The sequence below is a fragment of the Fundulus heteroclitus genome, chromosome 12 (genome assembly GCF_011125445.2).
Source record: "Fundulus heteroclitus isolate FHET01 chromosome 12, MU-UCD_Fhet_4.1, whole genome shotgun sequence".
NCBI lineage: Eukaryota > Metazoa > Chordata > Actinopteri > Cyprinodontiformes > Fundulidae > Fundulus > Fundulus heteroclitus.
In genome coordinates this window covers 37,157,826-37,179,184 of record NC_046372.1, presented here as the reverse complement: position 1 = coordinate 37,179,184, position 21,359 = coordinate 37,157,826, and the positions used below count along the sequence as shown (strand labels likewise).

At 41.2% G+C, this 21,359-nt stretch overlaps 1 protein-coding gene across 2 annotated transcripts; it reads right to left on the bottom strand.

Moving 5' to 3' along the window:
• Positions 1-202: 202 nt before the first annotated feature.
• piwil1 (piwi-like RNA-mediated gene silencing 1) lies at positions 203-21,014 on the bottom strand. 2 transcript variants are annotated; one of them, XM_021318361.2, is made up of 21 exons: positions 20,898-21,014; positions 20,388-20,502; positions 12,601-12,703; positions 10,805-10,933; positions 10,499-10,713; positions 9,878-9,999; positions 9,656-9,736; positions 8,408-8,605; positions 8,196-8,304; positions 7,886-8,012; positions 6,712-6,829; positions 4,979-5,093; positions 4,708-4,895; positions 3,855-3,927; positions 2,798-2,998; positions 2,419-2,522; positions 2,209-2,279; positions 1,978-2,131; positions 1,230-1,355; positions 987-1,134; positions 203-595 (listed from the first exon to the last, which is right to left on the bottom strand). In XM_021318361.2, exons 2-21 carry the CDS (start codon positions 20,451-20,453, stop codon positions 479-481), a joined length of 2,565 nt encoding a protein of 854 aa, XP_021174036.2. In that variant the 5' UTR covers positions 20,454-20,502; positions 20,898-21,014; the 3' UTR covers positions 203-478. The 2 variants fall into 2 exon arrangements, with proteins under 2 accessions (XP_021174036.2, XP_021174038.2); XM_021318363.2 differs by lacking the exon at positions 20,898-21,014 and having other exon boundaries at positions 20,388-20,515.
• Between the last annotated feature and the right edge of the window lie 345 nt (positions 21,015-21,359).

Below are 21,359 nucleotides of genomic sequence, written 5' to 3'. Positions count from 1 at the left end.
GTGCAAGCTTCCCCATGGTGTCTTTAAGAGCATATTATGTCTGCAAATGTATGCTAGCTTTCTGAGAAGAACTTATCAGCGTATACTGATGGTTACAAATTATTGTGTGGGTGTGCATGTGCAATCTTTTTTTTAAAGACAAATAAATTTAATATTTTTTAATGTTTGTGTCGTCTTGAAATGCCAGCTTACATACACCGAGGACACTGAAGAACATTTATTGAGAATTACAAATTAACATGTTACTCAGTCAACTCCAGAAATCTCTATTCATCCATTTTGATATCAACTAACATTTTGCTTGAAAAAAAAATATCCATCTGGTGAACAAGGAGACAGCAAAGAGCCGTTTTTGACTTTTAGTTAAAGATATCTAACTGTGCCCCTGAAGACAACTTAACATGTCTGGTACCATGTAAACAGGCTTTTCTAACAGAAAATCACACGGGAAACTAGAGTGAACAGGACAAACTGGTTCTTAAAGGTAGAAAAGATAGTCGTCGAGCTTCACGTTGGGCTGCTTGTGAAGGCTCTGCCCAACAAGGAACGCCAGCTTATGGCCGTACTGGCAGGGAGCAGGTACCCGGATGATTCCCTAAAGCGCAGACGGGGAGGAAAAAAAAAAAAAAGCACATCATCTAAGAGAAATAAACCATCGCTGCCATTAAACGAGATTAATCATATCCAAGATTTACGATGAGCTCCGTTACATTCTAGATATAATTTTCACTGAGCCCGTGTAGACCAGCACAGAGTCCCGACTCAATACTTCAACAAGTAATAACGTTCAAATTTACAGCCTCCTTTTAAACAAAGCAGATGCTTTTAATGTTCACTTTAACTGAGCAACTCTGTTAGGTTGAATAAGAAATTCTTTAAACTATTAAGCTGTTCCTAGCCAATTTGTACAGAGAAGAAAAGGTTGACATTTATCTGCTCATTGATTTCACACACAGAAAAAAGAAACTTGAATCAGCCCAGCCCACCTGCCAGTTGTAGTACATGTGGCAAAGCTTGTACGTGAGCCGCTGCATGTGATCAGGCTTGAGTCCGCTGGTGTCGTAGACGACGTTGTAGTGTGTTGGCGACACGCTTCCACACCTGACGGCCTGGCTCACGATGTAGAAGTCGTACCTGGTGGGGAGAAAATTTGAGATTTGGTTTTATTTCCAACTACAACATGAAGACATGGCTACAGGAGTGGGCGTAAAACCACGAGCACCACGTACCACTCCGGACGGGTAATCTCTGTGTCGATGACGGTGCCGGGTGGAGGGTTGGTCAGCTTGCCCCCGATATTGGTGAAAAACCTGCTGCTGACGCGCTTCTTGACCACCACCACACTTAACTTAGGCCTATGGTGACAACATGAAGAGGTTTAGAAAAATAACACTGGTCAAGTGTTTATATATTTAATAGAGGTCATTCTCACTAAATATCTGCTTTAAACAGAAGCTGGAATGAAGAGTGCTTTGAGTGGATAAATTGCTTGGATCACCTGCGTTTGAGCAACAGGTCTTTAAAGAGGAAATATTATTCTGGTCAACTCCTCCTTTCCACATTTTAAATCAATCAGTTGTGGCCTATATAAAGTGGAACTGCAACGCTTTGGTCCCTAATTAATTTGCCCCATGTTCCCAGTCTTTACCCCTGATCTGAGGTGTGTCTGAGAGCAGGTCATTGTGGTGCTGTCCCTTTAAATCTAAGAGGCACTTCACACCCTGTGTGTGTTTCTAACATCACTTCTTTGCTTCAGGATAGATTTCCTGCATATTTTCCCCATGGTTATCCAAACCTGCAAAAGGCTCACATCCAATTCGATACAGACTGGGGAGGAACCCTGACGTGACCAATACAGGTGTTGATTACAGGACACCAGTTCATAGTACCTCCAAATGAAAAAAAAAAAAAAAAAAAAAAAAAAAAGAAGCTTATGCACGTTTCATTTTGAGGAAATCTTAGAACCATCTAACTCACTCATAGTCTTGGCCCATGGACCTGATGGAGTCGTTAATCTGTGCCACCTCATAGTTGACGACGCTGTGCAGCTGGCCGTCTCCTACGCCGTCCCGGTACACAATGATGCGTGATGGGAGGCAGTTATTGAACTTCAGGTAGTCTTTCAGGGCACCTGCATGAAAAAGCCCAGTTATCTGTTAAATATGACTATTTTCTAACATAAACATTTGTGTTTACACTACTACTTACCAGTTAAGGCCATTTTCAGTCCATCCATGATTTCCTGACCTTTGTGCTGCAGGACACACTTTGAGTACCACCTTGGGAGAAAGGCAACATGCTACTACATGCCTCAATACAAAGACTGAGAAGTCTTAAACCAATTCAACCCAATAATGTGCAAATGTTAAGCCAAAAATGAGCAGGAGCATGCACACTGACAGTCTGTTAGTTACCAACCTGCTCATGGTGGGGTTCAGGCTCGCCACCAGAGCGCCGATGGAGCGCTTCCCAGAGGACATGTCATGGTAGCAGTCGATGCCCACGATCATCAACTGTTTGAGCTGCACACATTAGTTTAGTCGTTCAGTGTGATGGTCAGCTGAAGTGTGTTGGTGCTACACTTGATTTTTCTTACAATTCCAAGGCTTAACTTTGCAATATCTCAATAAAACATTATGAAGACATCAACCAGAAAGGGCCAAGGATGGAAATGTGTAACTTTAAGACATCAAGATATTAGGCAGGAATGAAACGGTCCATATCACTAAGAGAAAGTTGGATTCTCCTGCCCAGGTTTAGGTTTCTAAAAGCAAAAACACCAACTCAAAGAACTTACAGGGATCTCCACACTCCACAGCTCTCCCCCCATCTTGCAGGCCATCTGCAGAGCAATCTTGGTTGCCACGGTCATGAGAGCCTGAGGTCGGCTCAGGGTGCGGGCCACCACACACTGGCTTGGAGTTGGACAGTCCAGACAAAGGTACTTCTTTACACTGTCATACTTGTCCTTGTTGAGGTTGGGAAGGACAACCACCACCTACAAATATTAATTAAAAAAAATATATACTTGAAACAGATTTTAGTCAAAGACCTTCACATTTCACAAATGTAGCAAACTTTCACATTTTTAGAGGCATACCTGTAAGATTTGTGTGACAGAGCAGTTCTGTGCCGTTTGCTTATAAAGGTAAAAGCTAAACTAGATTTTTAGTCTGCATAATCCTAATAGAAAACAAATTTTATTCTTCTAATCAGGGGTTAACTTCAAACGTGGGGCTATGAGGGAACAAGAGCCCGTTGCCGTCTAGTCACCTGTAGTGTGTGTGACAGAGCACTGTGTGGCGCTCTTGTGCCTTCAATCAAAAAAAAAAATAAATCGAAGCTATTCCTTTAATCTCAAAGGGCAATTCTCTAGTCTTTTATGCACAAAGTTTAAAGAACATTTTCCTTTAAGTTTGACTTAAATATTATCTAATTGATGGCACTTTATTAAACACACTGCAAAACCATTTGCTATTATTCAATTTATAAGTGGTCCATATAGGTGGGATAAAGACTGACGGAACAATGGTGGACGAGATCCCCAGAAACATCTGGATAAACCTGCTTTCATGAAACATTGGCAACCTTTGGAGAAAGGCTCCTCCATCTCACATATCTGGCAGCTTCCCTGTTTCACACATTGATTAACAGCCTTTTGAAGAGTCTTAGCAAGACAATCTGCTACGGTCATTATTAGTTTAGAATGCTTTATATTTAATACATTCACTTTTCTGTTTTGAGTATCACTGACAAGCAACGCTTTTATTCCTGTGTTGGACTATGTGAAATCAACTCCTAGTTCACAGTGTTTTCCTCTGCCTGTTGAAGATCCAGAATATCCAGACACGTACCATTTGTGTTTCGGGTACAACGTTGTGCTGCAGAGCTTTGAGGAGAGCCAGCTGATGATCTTCAAACTCAATCCTGGGTGGGAAGGGAAAAATAAGGCGTGAAGCAAAAAAATAAATCGAATACAATTTTACCTACTTTGCAAGAAATTAAAATTTAAAACTGGTTTTATTGCCAGTGAGGATTAACAACTAAACTACAACTTATTTGAAACAGCTAAAAATGTTAAAGGAGACAAATGGCAACAAGTTTCAGAAATGTGAAACTGAAAGTTGCGTATTAAAATAAAGTGGAATAATTGCATGGGGCTACCATATTTTCAGACTATAAAGCACACTTAAAATCTTCGAAGTTTCTCAAAAATTTATGGTGTGCCTTATATATGATTAAAGTTTTGCATACTGACGGATTTTATGTGGTGCAATGCGCTCAAAATGTGTAAGTACGACTTTGCTTAGCAATGAAGCCTCTCTGCTGAATGGAGCATTACGGTACACTGTGTCACTACCTCATCAGACCCCTGAGCTGTCTACAACACTGCCTGACTGTAATGCCTAAACTAGAAGTGCATTTATGTAAAGACCCCCACATACTCGGTACGCTCGTCTAAGGGTAAAATGACTGGAGTCAGCGTGAAGTCCGCCAAGCTCACAGTATGGGCACATTACGCCGAGTATGTAGGAGCCTTTAGGCAGCCCATGCCCACCGTACATGCCAGTAACAATAAACCTAGTAAGTTAATTCAATATAAAAGTTATGTTTTGGCTTTATGTTAGAAACAGGGCAGTGTCTACTCTGTCCTCCTGACAGAGACGGACAGAGAGCTGTGGACGGTCTGACAAACACGGTACTTACACAGTAGGCCTCTGCATGCGGATACCGAGGGGACCCGAGACTTTGTGGAGGGTTTGCATGAGGGACTGCGCCTCGTTGCTGTTACGGCGGGAGTGAAACAAAAGCCAGTTCTCCAGTGGAGGAGCGCTCATCACAGGCAGGCCACGCATTTCTCTGGACCAGTCCGCTGACTGGGGGTTGTACTCGTACTGCAACACAAACCGTCATCATATGAATTCATGATGCAGTAAAACTGATTCCAAGAACAAAAGGTTTGGATGGAAAGAAGCACCGATTGCGATCCTTGGAAAATCCTCTCTCCTCTGAGGACTCTGCCCGTCAGGTTGAGAAGCTGCTTATCGAAGCTGATTCCCCACTTCGTCAACTCTTCCTGGGCCTCAGTGTTCCTTGGAGGGAGAACAAAGTGTTGACAGCTTCGATCTAAGCTCAGGAACACATTTGCTTAGAGGCAGACAAATAGTTGGTGTTTGCCATTTAACACAATATCTCACAAAAACGAGTGAACCCCTCACATTTTGGTCCGATCTTTTCGGGCGAACACAGATGATACGACTCTGGTATAATGTAACGTTGTCGGTATACAACTTGTAAAACTACATTTACTCTCAAGATAACAACCATTAAAGTCTAAACTGCTGCCCTGATGAAAATGCCCAACTGGTTTGCCACATTGGAGTCGGCAGTATTCCAACGTGATAACGACCCCAAACACACCTTCAAGACGACCGCTGCCTTGCTAGAGAGGCTGAGGGTTAAAGTCCTGGACTAGCCAGACTTAAACACTGTTGGGCATCCTCAAACAGAAGGCAGAGGAGTGCAAGGTCTCCAATGAGGGCTGGACAAAAATAGCAAATCGATGACATAGAAATCATATCGGATCGATATTGATAATTACCAACAAATTCAGATCATAGATTTTAAGTGCAGCCCTGCCCATTTTTTGCTTTTGTTTAGTGACCTATTTATAGATAAAGAGCACACAGACACTCAATTCAAACTCAACCCTTTATTCAACCAACTTTTTACCAGGACTGCAAGTTTTTAAAAAAGAAACAAAGAACGTTCTCTGAACCCTTTGAAGGGGGCGGGGCTTGGTTTGTGGGTCTGCTTTGTGATTGGTTGGGAGAATGTAATAACTGTAATATTAACCTACATTGCTTAAATGCAAAAGGAAGGAAAACTGTTATTCTATTGAACTTTCTATTGATCCTTGTTTTTCTTTCATCAATATACTATCGATCGATATATAGTTATTGAATTATCGTCCAGCCCTGTCTCTAACATCCACCACTTTAGTGATGTCTTCGTGGACGAATGAAGACAACCTGTAAAGCTCTAATAAACTCCATGCCCAAGAAACCCAAAGCAATGCTGGAAAAATAATGGTGGCCACACAAAATATGAAACATTTGGGCATAATATGGACATTTTCAGCTTGGGGTGTACTTACTTTTGTTGCCAGCAGTTTAGACAACGTTGAGTTAATTTGAGGGGACAGCTGGTTACGCCGTTATACAAGCTGTACACCGACTACGTTGCATCAATGCGTCGAAACGTCAGTGACTTATAATCAAATGATGCAGTAAAACATTTACAAAAATGTGAGGAGTTACTGTATATTGTGAGATACTGTACATTGACACAATGGGATGGGTTAAGACAATTTCATCTAACACCTTAAAAGAAAAAAAAATGTTTTTTTTTTTTTTTTCCAAGACTTGGAAGCATTTCCAAGCAGGGGTCGTCAACTCTGGTCCATGAGGTCCGCTGTCCTGCAACTTTTATATGTGTTCTTGCTTCAACACGACTGAGTCAAGAAATCCGGTCATTAGCAGGACTCTGGAGAACTTGACTGCAGATTGAGGAGTCATTCAAAAATCTCATTCAAGGGGTGTTGGCTCAGGGACACATCTAAAAGCTGCAGGACACCGGACCTCAAGGACTGAGGTTAAAGAGAGCCGTCTTAAAGCATTTACATTGATTCACATATCGGTTTCCACCTACTTGTGAATGCTGGTTATAAATCTGTTGAGCCGTGTCTCCCTCTGGTCTGGGTTTAGTCTGGTGTGCGAACTCAACTCCTTCATTATGGCAAAGTCACTTCGCATCTTATCGGTCAAGCCTAGAAAAGATGTTTCACTATCAACTCCATTTCAAATTCTGGATGACATCAGTACTTTTAAGTGCCAACAACTAGAGCTCCATCCTGGACAGCCAGACTGATAATATGTAGCACTCTACGTTCTGCACATTATTAATCTGGGACTGCTGCCATCAAATCTGTTTGGGGAAAGGAGGGAAATTCGTCAGAACTCTCTGAGCTGATTGGACAAAGTGACACCTAGTGCCCGCCTACCAAAGCTCGGTTTTAGCCAATCCTGTTATCAAATTAAAACATAAGCAGCATGCATCATGAGAAACCACAAGAAGGTAAGCTAGTCAAGGCACTTCCTGATAGTAGAACCTATCAAAGAAGCGGTTGAAGCCGGAGCGGTACAAGATGGATTCTCATGCGCTTATTTATGTATTTGTACGTTCACAAATATTTATTTGTGAACGTACAAATTCCATGATAATTCATCTTGCTGTCTAGGTCACTAGCGCTCCAGAATATATCAAATCAGTGTGTGAAATATGGCAATCACAAAAGACCGTCTGGACAATACTTAGTACGATACACTACACGAGTCCCATGCGATACCGCTCAGCATATCAACAACATGTTTGGCCAGTTAGATAGATTCTCGTTGCCTTCAGTATCTATGCCTGATGTACATATTTAGTGGCTGAGGTGCTGAGCATGGTGACGACATTGGAAAGGGTAAGGAAACAGGAAAATGTGGGTTCACTGTAATTGAAGTTGTCAGCACAGTAGATATTAAACTATACCTGAATAATCTTTTTTCTGGTTGAGAAAAATGCTTTCTGTGCAATGTATCACGACTAAAAAGACATAATTTGATAATAACAATTGACTAATTCATCACGCGAGTCCAGGCTTTTTTTGTAGGAATAAGGGGGGCTACAGTTCAAACTGAACTTTACCCGGTTTTCGCTGACATTAGGCTTTTTAATGAACCTTCAAATAGATGCAAATACATTTACACTCCTGTAACAAATGAAAGAATCAAATCTTCAAATGTTATAGCTTAAGGTTAGATAAAGAAGGAAGACAAACCTGTGAGGAAGCACAGTTCTGGCACAAGCATAGCTGGGCCAGGTGGGGGCGCTCCAGCAGGGCCCATCCTCTTCACATGGCTGACCAGCAGCACCTGGTTCCCATCGGTGATGTCCAAACCGTATTGCTACAGAGAGAGAGGACGCAGCACAAGAAGGAAAAGAATCAGGCTGTCAAACTCTCACCGTTACCACGATGTCAGAAACGTTGTTTTACATGTAATCAAATATGGAGCTCAAAACTCCGTCTCATGTCTGCATCCGTCACCGTGCATGTGCACCAGGAGTGTCGTGTTTCAACGCTTACTTACGTTCTTGTAGTAGTTCTTGAAGGAGATTTGTGTGTCTCCCCTGGTGAACGTGTTGCTGGGGTTGTGATCCCAAGCAATGTCATCAATCCTGTAAGTTTTGTTGTTGTACCTTAAAATAAAAAAGGTTAAGTAGGTTATGGCAGGTATAAAACAGGTAAATATCTAGCAGGATAAAAACTTATATTCTACTTAAAGGAGCTGGCAGGTCTTACTTTGTGAGGACGATCAGGCCAATAAGCTCCTTGGCGCAGATCTCAGTGTAGCGCTGACTTCCAACCTGCTGCCTCAGGTTGGTCATGAAGTCGAGCACAGTCTCACTGCGAAGCACCTTGTGGCTCACGTCGGTGCACATCATGACGGCGGACTCGTAATTCAGGATGGAGGAGGAGTACCCCGGCCAAACAGTTAGTCTAAAATTCATATAAAAAGCCCTGGTGAGTGCTAATCTTACTACATTAGTTTTATTTGGGAGCAACGTTAACACTCCAACTTTCCGTGAACAGGTTTTTTTTTTAGTTTTGAGGTCCTTTGTGATGACTAATTCCTACTAATATAAAACCAGTCTTGTAATTAAAAGATATTAAGGGTTAGATTTTCACTTGATGGGACAACATAAAAATAAAATACCAGCTTCTTAATATTCATGTCAGTTCGTCTCCTGTGAAATATGTTGATGAGCCTGATGAGCTGGGGACCGTTTCCATCAAAATATGTGCTGTAAAACGGGTCCATTTAAGGTTATGGTTAAGATGGGTTTCACCCTTCTTGAACCAAACATTAAGTGTGCACCAACAATGTGACCGACTCTCTGAAATGAGGCTCATGAACGGGGTCATACCAACAACGTCCAGTCTGACATAAACTGGCCATGTAGGGGATTAAACTTTTTGTCACCGTAGGCTTTAAAGAGTTTAGACTCAAAACAGAACAGGTCTAAAAATAAAAAACATAAGCTACAACAGTAAATCAGTGAGAAAGGTGAGAATGACTAAACCCATCTGGGGGGTGGAGGGGGGTCCGGGGACATGCTCCCGCAGAAGAAAATTTTGTACCAATTAATCTAAAAGCACCAATCTAGAGCACTCTGATAGAATAATCAAGCAATTTGGGATTCAAAACAGCGAGTTTCACTGAAAGGTGAGTGATTTTCATGTCTGATTATGGTGTGGTCTAACATTAGATTAACCCACTTGTTGAAACTAATAGTTTTTAAACCAAAGCTTTGATCCATCATGAAAAGCTTTGTGAGGCATTTTTGTCCAAGACACTGATGCTGCAGTAAAGAGACGAGATCCTAAAGAACTGCATACCTTCTTCATATCGCTAAAGGAATCCTGTCACATTTGACTCATTAAGAGAACAAAGGCTTTGCATTTTTAATAGTGTTTTTTAATTGACTAATCTTAAAAACATGTTGATTTTAAAATCATAGGCAAAAATAAAAGAAATGGCGGCGATACCTGTGCTGTCGAATCTCGAATGGATCCTGGGGGTTGTAGTAGTTGCGTCCAATCTGCTGCATGTGGAGGAGTCTCAAGATCCTGTGAAATTAAATACCATGAATGCGACGACTACCAGTTCCCAAGGGTGACAAACATTACACGGACTCGTTAGAATGGTCAGCAAATGAATTTAAAGCGAGTTTCATAGACTGCTGAGGTAATTTCAACCCTCTGACCTACCTTCTGAATATGATGTTGTAAAACTGAATACACACTGGTGACGTGGGTGGCAGCTCGTTCGTCAAAGTGATGGTTATCTGAACCTTCTCCCCATTCCTCGTCTCACTGTGGAGTACTGTCTCCTAAAAATTAAACCTCATTAAAAAAAACTATTCTGAAGAGAGAAACGTTATCCAATCAAAAGAAGGTTATTGTAAAGTTCCCAAAAGTGCAACAATGGGACAACTTGATTGGGTAAAAGCAAGTTAGTTGGCTTTTACCCAACTAACTTGATGGGTGATCAAATATCTGGGAGTATGTGAGCATATATTTCCCCTTTATATGGGCTCATGGTATAACTGTGTTACAGTTTACTGTGTGAGTGCAATCATTTTTATTTAGCTTAGGTAGAATAGTTCATTCACCAAAACAACCCTTAATAAATTCATGCAACACAATGAAAATAGAAAAGAGTAGAAATATTGATAGAGTATGTCTTTGCAAAATTAAAATAGTTTTATACCAACATCATATCCTAAAATCTATTGAAACGTTTCAATCTGTGGGGGTTGAACCAATTAAAAGCCATCAAAGCGTCTTAAGGAGCCGCCACAGGTACAGCTGAACGGACTCAGCAGGTACCTTGCTGTGCAGTCGGTTAGGCAGGAAAAGCAGAGCTCCATCGAAGCTCAGCGCTGAACCAAGCACTTCTTTATGATGGAAGACTAGAGCAGATCTCAGGCGCCTCGACTCCATTGGGGGGTTAAAGTCCACGTGGTACTGATACAGGACCCACTGAGGGCGAGACATGATCCGGAAGTAGTTGGCGGTCAACTTTATGCTCGAACCAGACGATCCTGCAGAAATGTGCGCACATGAGTTTCAGAACCATCCTCTCAAACAAAGAAATGTGAATATTCTGACATACGCCTGTGATAATGGACTGACCGGTCTTTGAATCCTTCACATGCTCCATTGCTTGTCTGGTGAATATTCCTATATCGTGAAAGTCCCGTCGGCGTCCACCGCGTTCTCCCAGCTTCACTTGCTGAAATCCAGCTGAAATCTGTAGGACATCTGATAAACCCATTTAAAAACAGTAAATGAACACTGTGGTGCAAAACTTAAAGTTAATGCAGAGTTTAGTTGTACAATAGCAATTGCTACGGTGCGTTCACACCCAACACAGATGAAATGACCTGAGCAGGTGATTTATATATCCATGTGCAATAGGCGCCGTCAGGAGCGACCCGTACGATTGGAGCGATGCAATCGGTGCGGTGAGCAGAGCCAAGAATCTGACCTCTTGTTAATTGTTGTGTCAACAAATCAGGGACTGGGTGTGGTTGTGACATATGGTGAAGAAGCTTTTTTCAACCACAGTGGAAGACAGAAAAATGTATGTTGACATGGGATGAAGTAACAAATATTTTTTAGTGGTTTGTTGGTGGCTTTGAAAAAAGTCTTTTTGATGTTGCCCTGTAAAATCACTCATCGTTCGTCATCCTCTTGTAGCAGCAGAGTTGTTCCCGTCCAGCCGCCACCTCTCTTACCGGCCCCGCCCTGCTCTCTCCTGTCTGAGAGCCACAGCGGGGCACAGCCAGCCGCTGCCTCTAACCCGCTCGTGCTCTCTCTGCCTGGCCTCTTCATCTGGTCTGCCGCTGTCCATACGGATGATCCGTCCCCAAAGCAGGATAACCGCTTCAGATCACGGACAGATGGAAGCACGGCAGGCAGCGACCGTGATCCAGCCGTAGCTCCTGGACTCTGAACTGGGAACTTCTTGTGGACCTGCGGGGACGACGCCGCCATTCTTCGACTTTCCACATTAAATACAGAACCGTGACTCTCTGTAAAATCTAGGTCTGCTCTGTTGAGCTGAAACTGGAAGCAGATGGAAGCTCCTCCTATTTGATGATGTCACAGTTTATGTATGCAGTCACAGCGACCAACGCCCCACCATTCTTCTGCACATTTCACAGAAATCAATCGATGTGGACTCATTTTTAGAGGGATTGTCTAACAAGTCACATAAACCTGTCTATTAGGAATGCACTGATCCAAATTTTTCATTTCTGATCTGATCCCGATACCAGAAGGGTATCTGCTGATACCGTCACTTTTCACATACCAGAGCTCTCTTTGCTTTAATCTTGTCATATTGTTGGTTTTCTTAACAGACTGTAATACACTCATTTCAATGATATGTATGAATGTAAGCAGGTATCCTAACATGCAACTTGGGATAAGTTTAAGCTCACAAAAGAAGTCAGAAAAAAAGGTAAACTGTGTTTACAGGAAAAATGCTAGCCTGAAAACAAATGGGCAACTGCGCAGGTTTCAGAACGACTGTATTTATGAAATCCCAGAGAGATTTAGATTTCCATAAAGGGTAAACATCCCTGCAGTTCAAGACTTCACCTAACTTTATTATCATCACTTCTAATTTTAGTTTTTTTATTTTATTTAATATACGTCCCCTGCTTTGTCAAACCAGCAGGAAGCGTGGGAAATGTATGAATTTGTAACAAGAAATGTAGGAAATTGCTTGACTATAAAGTACGTGGACAGCCCTCATGGATCGGAATTTTCTGATCTGTAAAATATGTTAGTATCGGGGCCCAATACTGGAACGGACCCATCCCTACAAACGTACATTTTTAAATTGTAATCCCTTATCTCCAGTATCCACATCATCACCCAAGGCTCTTTACTAAAACACCTAAAAACAACATTTACTGTACCTTCTCTGGCTATGGCTCCAGGAACACCCTTCTGCCGACCTCGACCAACCAGCTCCCCCTCGGATGGAGGGGCAGGGGCTGGTGCTGGCTCATGGGCCTGGCTCTGCAAAAGGCAAAAGTTAAAATGTCAGATTCTTTAGGGAACTTGATTTGGAGATAGTTACCTATGTAACAAAAATATACTACTTTATTATGTGGACATGCATTTAGCATGTCCACGCAAATACATTGCTCAAAAAAATAAAGAGATCACTAAAATAACATCCTAGATCTGAATGAATGAAATATTAAATACATTGTTCTTAATATAGTTGAATGTGCTGCTGACAACAACCACACAAATATTATCAATGGAAATCAAATGTATTAACCCATGGGGGTCTGGATTTGGAGCCACTCTCATAATAAAAGTGGAAAAAAACACTACAGGTGGCTCCAACTTTGATGTAATGTCCTCTAAACTAGTCAAAATGAGGAGCAGTAGTGTGTGGCCTCCATGTGCCTGTATGACAGGAGTTAAAGCAAAAATAATCAATTTGACTGAAAAGGTTTTCTAGACATCACATACATCGCTGGGGCCGTGGACGTCATGCCACATTACGTACCACCGTTGCTTATTTTGCAAAGTCAACTTTAACCAAGTTTTAAAATATCCATTGAAAATTCCAGTATGCCTCCCACCTTTCAGCTTCAGAGCCGTGGCGTCACCTTCAGTATAAATCAATCCTATGAATATACAAGGCCAACCACAGCCTTGGACAATGCGGGACACATAATCCTCACCCAAACACTATGATGAGGTCATACATTTTAATTTAACACAGATCACACATTACAATAAACAGTCTCTGCTTTGCCTGTTATTGCTCAACAATTAATTATCACAACCCCTGTACGGAAAGCCAGTATAGAAAATCGATGGATGGGAAGTTTAATAAAAGTGTCCAAACTAGATCAGAAAAAAATGGTAACTTGCTTTTTTTTTATTAGAAAAATATTAAACCTTTGCGTAAAGTTAAATATTGTTTTAGTTAATCTTGGCTGCTGTACCTTATCTGTATGACAGGTGTTGCTTTACATCGCGCTCCACTCCATGTAAAAATAAAAAATAACTTCATGAAAAACTCTGAGAAATCACCTTTCTCTGGCCTCACAGAAACAGCTCTCCGTCTATGTTGTAGCTGCAGTTTATTTTTATTAAATTTTTGACGTAGTTTACTTAATAATCTGAATGCATCAAAATCCTTGTCATATTATTTACCAAGTGTCTTGGTGTGCAGCTGCTCATCGGGTGGAGGTGGCTGCAATATTCACTGACAGCCAATGAGACTGCAGCTCTGCCTTCTTTGTTGCAGAAAAGCGCAAGTGGAATTATTTTTATCTGACCCAGTCAAATGGGGGACATGGTTTTACATTCCGACCTGTCTTCAAAAAAAAAAAAAAAGCATGTCATGCTAAATTAGCCTGAGCTAGCGTGTTACTCTTCGTGTTTTCAATAGAAACATAATTGCGAATCATGAGGCAATCCCCGGTTGGTCGGCTAAGTTACTTGTGTGGGTTGTAGACTCCGTCTCATGCTACCACTAGAGTGAAAGCACCGCCAGTATTCAATTGACCACAACATCAGCCATCTCGGCCAAAGATGGCACAGGTGCTTATTCACGACTTTCCTGGCACAGCTTCCAGGTTGTGGGCATGGCCAAAAAGTTATGGGCAAAACATCCGGTTTGGAGCCGGGTACTACGTATTAGCCTTCATTAGCCTAACTTACAAGCTAAAATTAGCATGCGGCTAGGTGCATGATGGCGAGATGGGAGCACAACAATACAGGGATCAGACGAGGTGAAATATCACTGCCCTTCCCTCCTCTATGACAGATTGGGAGGATGAGGTAAAGAAGTGGTCAAGGATAACTTATGCTAGCATCTTTAGCTACGTAATAACAGGCGTGGATTCTGATGGTGAGGCTATGCAAAACATGAAAAGCGGCGAAGCACACCAGTTCCTCCACAGCAATAAAGGCCTGTAATGATTAAGTCTGTGGGAAAAGACCTGGTTTACCTTAAAGCCAGCGTTGAGCCCAGGTGAAGCCCCGACAGTGCCAGACCAAAAGGCTTGGGACCTGAACCAGGGCTGTCGTGACATGTCCTTATCAGCTGGAATCCCGTTAATTATTTTGTACCTAGCTACAATCTCCATGAATTATTTGGCGACATAAAGGCAGCCAAATTCATAATAGTCATATGTCGTCTCTTTGAGGTTTAGAAAATTCATTAAAAAACATAAAATAAAGCACATTACCCCATCCTGTCCTCCCTTCACTGGTTGCCTGCTTATCTAAGAGTTCAGTTTAAAGAACTGCTTGTTTTTAAGGTTTTGAACAGCTTTGCCCACCTTACTTAAATGAGCTTCTCCTTTACACCTCTGTTTGCTCATTCACATCTGCTGACCAACTGCTCATGGTCATTCACAGTTCTGAGCAGAAACTTAGAGAGAACAGGGCCTTCTCTATTGGGCCCCATAAGTTATAGAAAAACTTACCTTTGTACACTTGACAGGCCCTCTGCTGCCTTAAAATCTATTTTTACTCATTGGCCTTCAACCTTACTGAGATTTTATCTTTATCTCAACTTTTCTTGGTACTCTTATTTGTGATGTGCCAGCTGGTTCTATTATGTTTAAAATCAAGTTTTAATTATTTAAAATTGTTGAGTGTTTAGCCTAGTAATATTATTAAATATTATTAGATATTATCTCTTATCTAATGTATTTCTGATGTTTCGCACTTTGCTTTACCTCGTGTTAAAGTGCTCTTTAAATAATGATTATGATCTCAAGAAACTTTTGCATCACCTCCCAGAAGCTGGAAACAGCCTAAGGAAATATTTTAGTGTAAATATTTTAGTCTAAAATATTCAAACTGTGTGTTTCTTTTTTTCTTTAATCCCACCATTATGTTTAGTAATTTCTGCCAAAAGCTGCAGAATTTTGATTTAATCCATATGAATGCAGTATTTGCAAGCAATTACCTGATTGGATGAAAAAAAACCTGTGTGATCGGCTGTTGGAGTGGACAGTTTTTGAAGTCGGGAGTGGAGAGACAGCCAGCAAGCGCACGGCTGGTGTTGAGCCTGGAAGCAGCAGGTCGAGCGGGCGAGCAAACATGGAACCGACCGCATGGACAGTGGGTTGAGAAGAGTTTATCGGAGTTGAGCGCTCGCATGTGATGTTTGAAATCTGAATATCTGTCTCACTGCGAGCTCGGATTGGTTCCTGCGCACTCAAGTCAAAGGCACAAATATAACGCCAATGCTAACGCACACACGGATTACTTGTACCAGGAATGGTAGCATGATTTGTTTTGATCTCTGTGCTCTCTAGCTGTAAGTATGAATGTTTACTTCAGTCAATGTTCAGGCTGACATCAGTGATTATGTTTACACTTATTTACAATTAACTTTTTAATTATTTGAATAGACACAGCACTACACTATCGTTTTCTTTGTTTGCTGAAAAAGTGTGCCACCTGAAGAAATGGGAAGCCCCCCCCCCTTTAATTTCTTTCTGCAGCAGGGTCTGTTTAGAGCAGGGGTCACCAACATGGTGCCCGCCGGCACCAGGTAGCCCCCAAGGAGCACATGTGGTGCCCTCAAGCCCGTTCTAATACTAGACTAAACTTATTTTAGCCTGTTGCTCAACTTTTGTAAATACACTTGTATTTATATAGATTTAAAAAATACAATATCTTAAAAAAGAGCATTGCTAATGTTTATTGGTGAATGTTGACTCATGCAGTCAGTACAGGTAGCCCTTTGTATGACACAGTTACGATGAAGTAGCTCTCGGTTTCAGAAAGGTTGGTGACCACTGGTTTAGAGTAACAATCTTTGACTTTATCAACCTGTTGAATCCATGTTTTTTTCCATTCATTTCTCTACGGTGTTGGTAAGTTCCTTATTTGTTCAATTTAAAGCCATCTATCGCTAACATGTACATAATTTAGCTTTATTACCATATTTCTGGGTTTTTTTGTGTTCAAGTTATTTTGCATCAACATTATGCAAGGCAAATTTATTTGTATAGCACATTTCAATACAGAGACAATGCAAAGTGCTTTACATTTTTAAAATATAAGAAAATAAAACAGAACAAAAGCAGTGTTTCCCGCAGCGCTATCTTTGCGAGGCGGCTGCCTCGCCAAACTCACGCTACCGCCTCGATAACATTCCAAAAAAAAAAAAAAAGAACTCGATATACTTTAATGTTTATTTGACATTAACACGCGGTTGTTTGTTGTTGCTTTCGCGCGTGCATACAGTGATTGGCAGGAAAGAAACAGGCGAAAATAAATAGATACGCCCCCCCGCTCCGCGTGTCCCCCCCCCCCCCCCCTCCGTCAGTCAGTCGCCCGCGCAAATCTTGTTCCGGCCAACAACTCACCGCCTCGCCTAAACAAATTCCTGCGGGAAACACTGTAAAGCAAGTAGGAATAAAATGTAGAAACAATAGAACATCAGGGCAGTCAAAAGTAGCTGGTCAACGGCGGAAAATCGCCGCCTATAGCAGCTCTTGCCGCCGCCTACATTTCCCTGATTATACATCCTAAAAATCTCCATTTGCATAAATTCATTTTATGCAAATGGAGATTACCTTACCTTGTTAAAACATGATGATAACATGTGAAAAAATGTTTTAAGAATAATGATAAAAAAACAAAGGTGTTTTTTGAAGAATTGATCATTCACATTTTTTGCCTTTTATTCAATTTGAAACATGCACTCTGACTCTATTGTTTAATCACCTGTCTTGAAAGCTTCCAAAATACATCAGGGAGACTATTTTTCAAAATAGGGTGTTTTCACTGACGTCACTGGCCAACTTCCGGTCCGCCATATTGGGTGGCACACTTCCTTATCTCTAGTTGTCTTACACGTATTATCGTATCGCGAATGGATAAGTACGCCAGCACGCTAGAGCGACCAGATAAGGACGTATATCTGAGGAAATGTTCCGTGATCGACCATATGGACCCGTATGCCCTCCACGGTGCCTTGTTTAGCCGTAATCCAGATGATTGGCCAAATGTAGAGCACAGCGACATAGTGCATTACCTGGTGTTCGGTGAAAACCCTCTGCACACTCTTGAGGAAATGAGAGCTTACAAGGATCTAGAGGCTCACAACCAGTTCACATCTGGTTATGTACATCAAGGAAATCGCCATCATACGTGGACGGGTGAGTTTTAATAAGATGGTAAAAATGTAAACAATCCGACGCAAATGTGTTGCACCGCCCGCCAGCGGCGGGCGGTGCGCGAAGGCGCTTGGCTGCAAGGCCGATCGACGCCGCTCGCGGCTTTAATTATTTAAGCAGAACAATGACCAGTGCAAAATTAAGTTGTATTTACCGTATTGGCGCCGGTAGGAGCTGCAGATCATAAAGCCAGCAAACAGTGGGAACACAGTAACTCGTTCAAAGGTAAGCTGCGTACAGACGGGTTAGCACATGCTAACCGTTAGCGCTAACAACCACTCGCGCATGTAATGTACTTTTAACTTGCTGCTATGTGTTTCAAACGTTTAGAACACACTCTCATTGACATCGGGATACTGTGGAAAGTTATGTTCGGTCTTACAGCCGCGATCCAAGCGAGCCAACGATCTCTTTATCTCTGTAACTCGTTCAAAGGTAAGCTGCGCTCAGCCGGGCTCTGGCTCATGCTAACCGTTAGCGCTAACAACCACTCGCGCATGTAATGTACTTTTAACTTGCTGCTATGTGTTTCAAACGTTTAGAACACACTCTCATTGACATCGGGATACTGTGGAAAGTTATGTTCGGTCGACTTACAGCCGCGATCCAAGCGAGCCGACGACTCTTTGTTATCGCTAACAGTTGTTCTCCGTGGTTGCGCCTCCAGGCAGGAAAGCGGTGGAAAATTAATCTGTTTCTATGTTTTTCCCATGGCGATCATGTGTTGCGCTGTTACAGCCCACAATACAGCAACGGTTTACCATGGTTGAAATCAAGTTAAGGTGAAATTAATCAAATTAAAACACGGCTGAGAGAGGGAGTACAGTATGCGGTAGTAATAGGCAGTAGAGGCGGCGGAGGCAGTCAACACGACAGCCGTGGAAAGTAATAAGTCATAACGCCCAAGCCCTATTATTAATATATTCTTCTTATATGTTTTAAATACTTAACAGTTAATTACCTGTGACAAAGTGAGCACCGCAGACTCTGGCGTATTCCAGCTTAACACCGTCCAAATCGGACCTGGATATCCGTGTCAGCCATAGGTGACGGCGTTGTTCAGACAGCTGTTTTTTTTTTTCTCACACTGATTCACTATTACGGCTGGTAGGCGATAGAAAGCGTTGATCTCCACCTCCACGGGCCGTGCAACCAACCATTAAACACGTTTTCCCCATTGTTCACTTCCAATACTGCCTAAGGCGTCATACAATGCAGGTCAACGGTGCGAAACGACTGCCACCCAATATGGCGGACGCGCTGAGTAGTCACGTGAGCGTGACGTCAGCTGAAAACACCCTATTCTCCCCTCCGGGGCTTGGGTACCGGCATAAGTGCACCCTCCTACCTGATAGTGTGTAGCCTGCTACTTTAAAAAAGTTTGACTGCCCTGGAACATGGGAAAATAAAAATTAAAAGCAAACAAGTAAAAACAGTTGGACTACAAAGTTGAACTAGTGATGTTTCAGTAATATAGTTCAATTAGAACAGTCGAAGGCAATCCTACACAAATGTGGTTTTAACCTTGATTTAAAGGAACTCAGGCTTTCTGCACTTTTACAGTTTTCTGGAAGTTTGTGCCAGATCAATGGAGCATAGGAACTAAATGCTGCATCTCCATGTCTGGTTCTGGGTCTGCAGAGCAGGCTGAGGCCAGACGACCTTAGTGGTCTGGAGGGTTCATACACTGATAACAAGTCTGTGATGTATTTAGGTGCTAATCCATTTAGGGATTTATAAACGAACAAAAGGATTTTAAAGTTTATTCTCTGAGATATAGGGAGCCCGTGTAAGGACTTTAGAACTGGGGTGATGTGCTCTACTTTCTTAATGTAACTGTTAATTGACACAAGCATCTGCTGTCCAATGGTGTTAATATATTTATGAAATAAGCTTTCTCGTCTGAAACTGAGTGTAGAAAATTTTGTATTTTGTACATATAGCAAAAGAACAATATGTTGAAGGCATGTATTACGCAATTATATATTATGCAATTTATTCATCTTTCTAACATTTTGACTTAGAAGTTAGCTTCAGCTGTAGTTTTGGATGGTTATGCTTTCTAAATTCTTCTATTTACTCATTGGCGAGATTTAATGTGATGTGATGTTCAGGTCATTTTCAAAACTAAAACTTTTTTTTCCCCCCACTGATAAAAAGATGTTTATTTTTTCATTCCACACAGCTCTTCTTAAAACTAAATAAACTGTGTAGATTAGAAATGTTCCAAGAGATGTACCAATACGGTTAAAAACAAAAAAATTATATATATATATCATTTTTTTTAAAGGCATAGGATGAGATTTTAAAATTTAACATTTTATCATAAAAATAATATTGTGCATCTACTGAATGATTTCTATTGCACAGGAAATGTACATTAATATCATCGTTTCTTCTTTTAAGTAGTACAAAACCTTACTACATAACCTTTAAATGTTGTTCCTATTTGCAAAATCTGTTCTGTTTTATTACTTTTTTTTTTCTTTTTTTCGCCTGTTAAAATGTCGACGGTGAAACGGAGTGAACCTTACCGCTCCAGGCGCTGTGTCCTGACCACGTGCTCTGCCTCTTGATCTTGCGCGTGCCCGACCCGTCATTTTAGGATCCCCTTGAACTTCACAGCGGCTAGAAAAAGCTTCTGTCTTACTGGGGGTCGAGTCATTTTAAAAAACACAAAAAGAAAATCACTACATTTTCGTCACCAACCACATTTCACTGGAAGGAATAGCAAAAGCACAGCTATGGGAGCGTGAGCGGCCAAGGCCTCAAGGTTAACTTGCAGCTGTTGCCTTACCAGGAGAAAGCTAATACACACTAGAAACATTAAAAATAGGAATAGATAGCATTTTCTATGCGTTCCAGTATTTAAAATCCCAACTTTAAATTACATTTTTGGTTTAATACATAAGCCTATTAATAAAGTACACATTTTTTTCGATTTTTTTTAAAACTACTTTGTAGAGGAGTTTAACTATAAAGCTAACCATTATTCGTTATTGTGTACATGTCGTTTTTTTTTTTACTTACTAAAAGTTACTCACTTTTTAAAGAGCTCGTCGCAAATAGAAACGCTCAAGACACGAGACTGACTCCAAAATCGTCTTCTTCTTGTGGAGCTTATTGGCGGTTGGCAACAAACTTTTCGGTGCGCATTACCGCCACCAACTGGTGAGGAGTGTGGGTCAGAGTGGCACTGTGTGTTTATACTTACATATCTCTCTGTATATATATATATATGTATATATATATATATATATATATATATTAATTTAGAAACGCTAAAACCTCCTAATTATTCCTGTTATTATTATATATTTAAATAAATAGTGATAACATTCATTGTTTGAATTCTTCTGCAGAATATTCACCAGGTCAATTTAACTCTAAACCTTATTAAGGTTACTAACCAAATTCCTTCTTTCTTCTTCATACTTCTTACAATACATCACTTTGCTTTTAACATGTTAACAGGTGCAAATATAAAGTTCCAGCTTTACCTGTAA

Excerpts from the sequence above, each read along its gene's own strand:
- piwil1 (XM_021318361.2), bottom strand. The coding sequence starts at position 20,453 with ATGACGGGTCGGGCACGCGCAAGATCAAGAGGCAGAGCACGTGGTCAG. Across the intron at positions 8,606-9,655 it reads TTCGAGATTCGACAGCACAG|ACTAACTGTTTGGCCGGGGT; the intron begins GTATCGCCGCCA and ends TATGAATTTTAG. Across the intron at positions 1,135-1,229 it reads GAGATTACCCGTCCGGAGTG|GTACGACTTCTACATCGTGA; the intron begins GTACGTGGTGCT and ends TCTCCCCACCAG.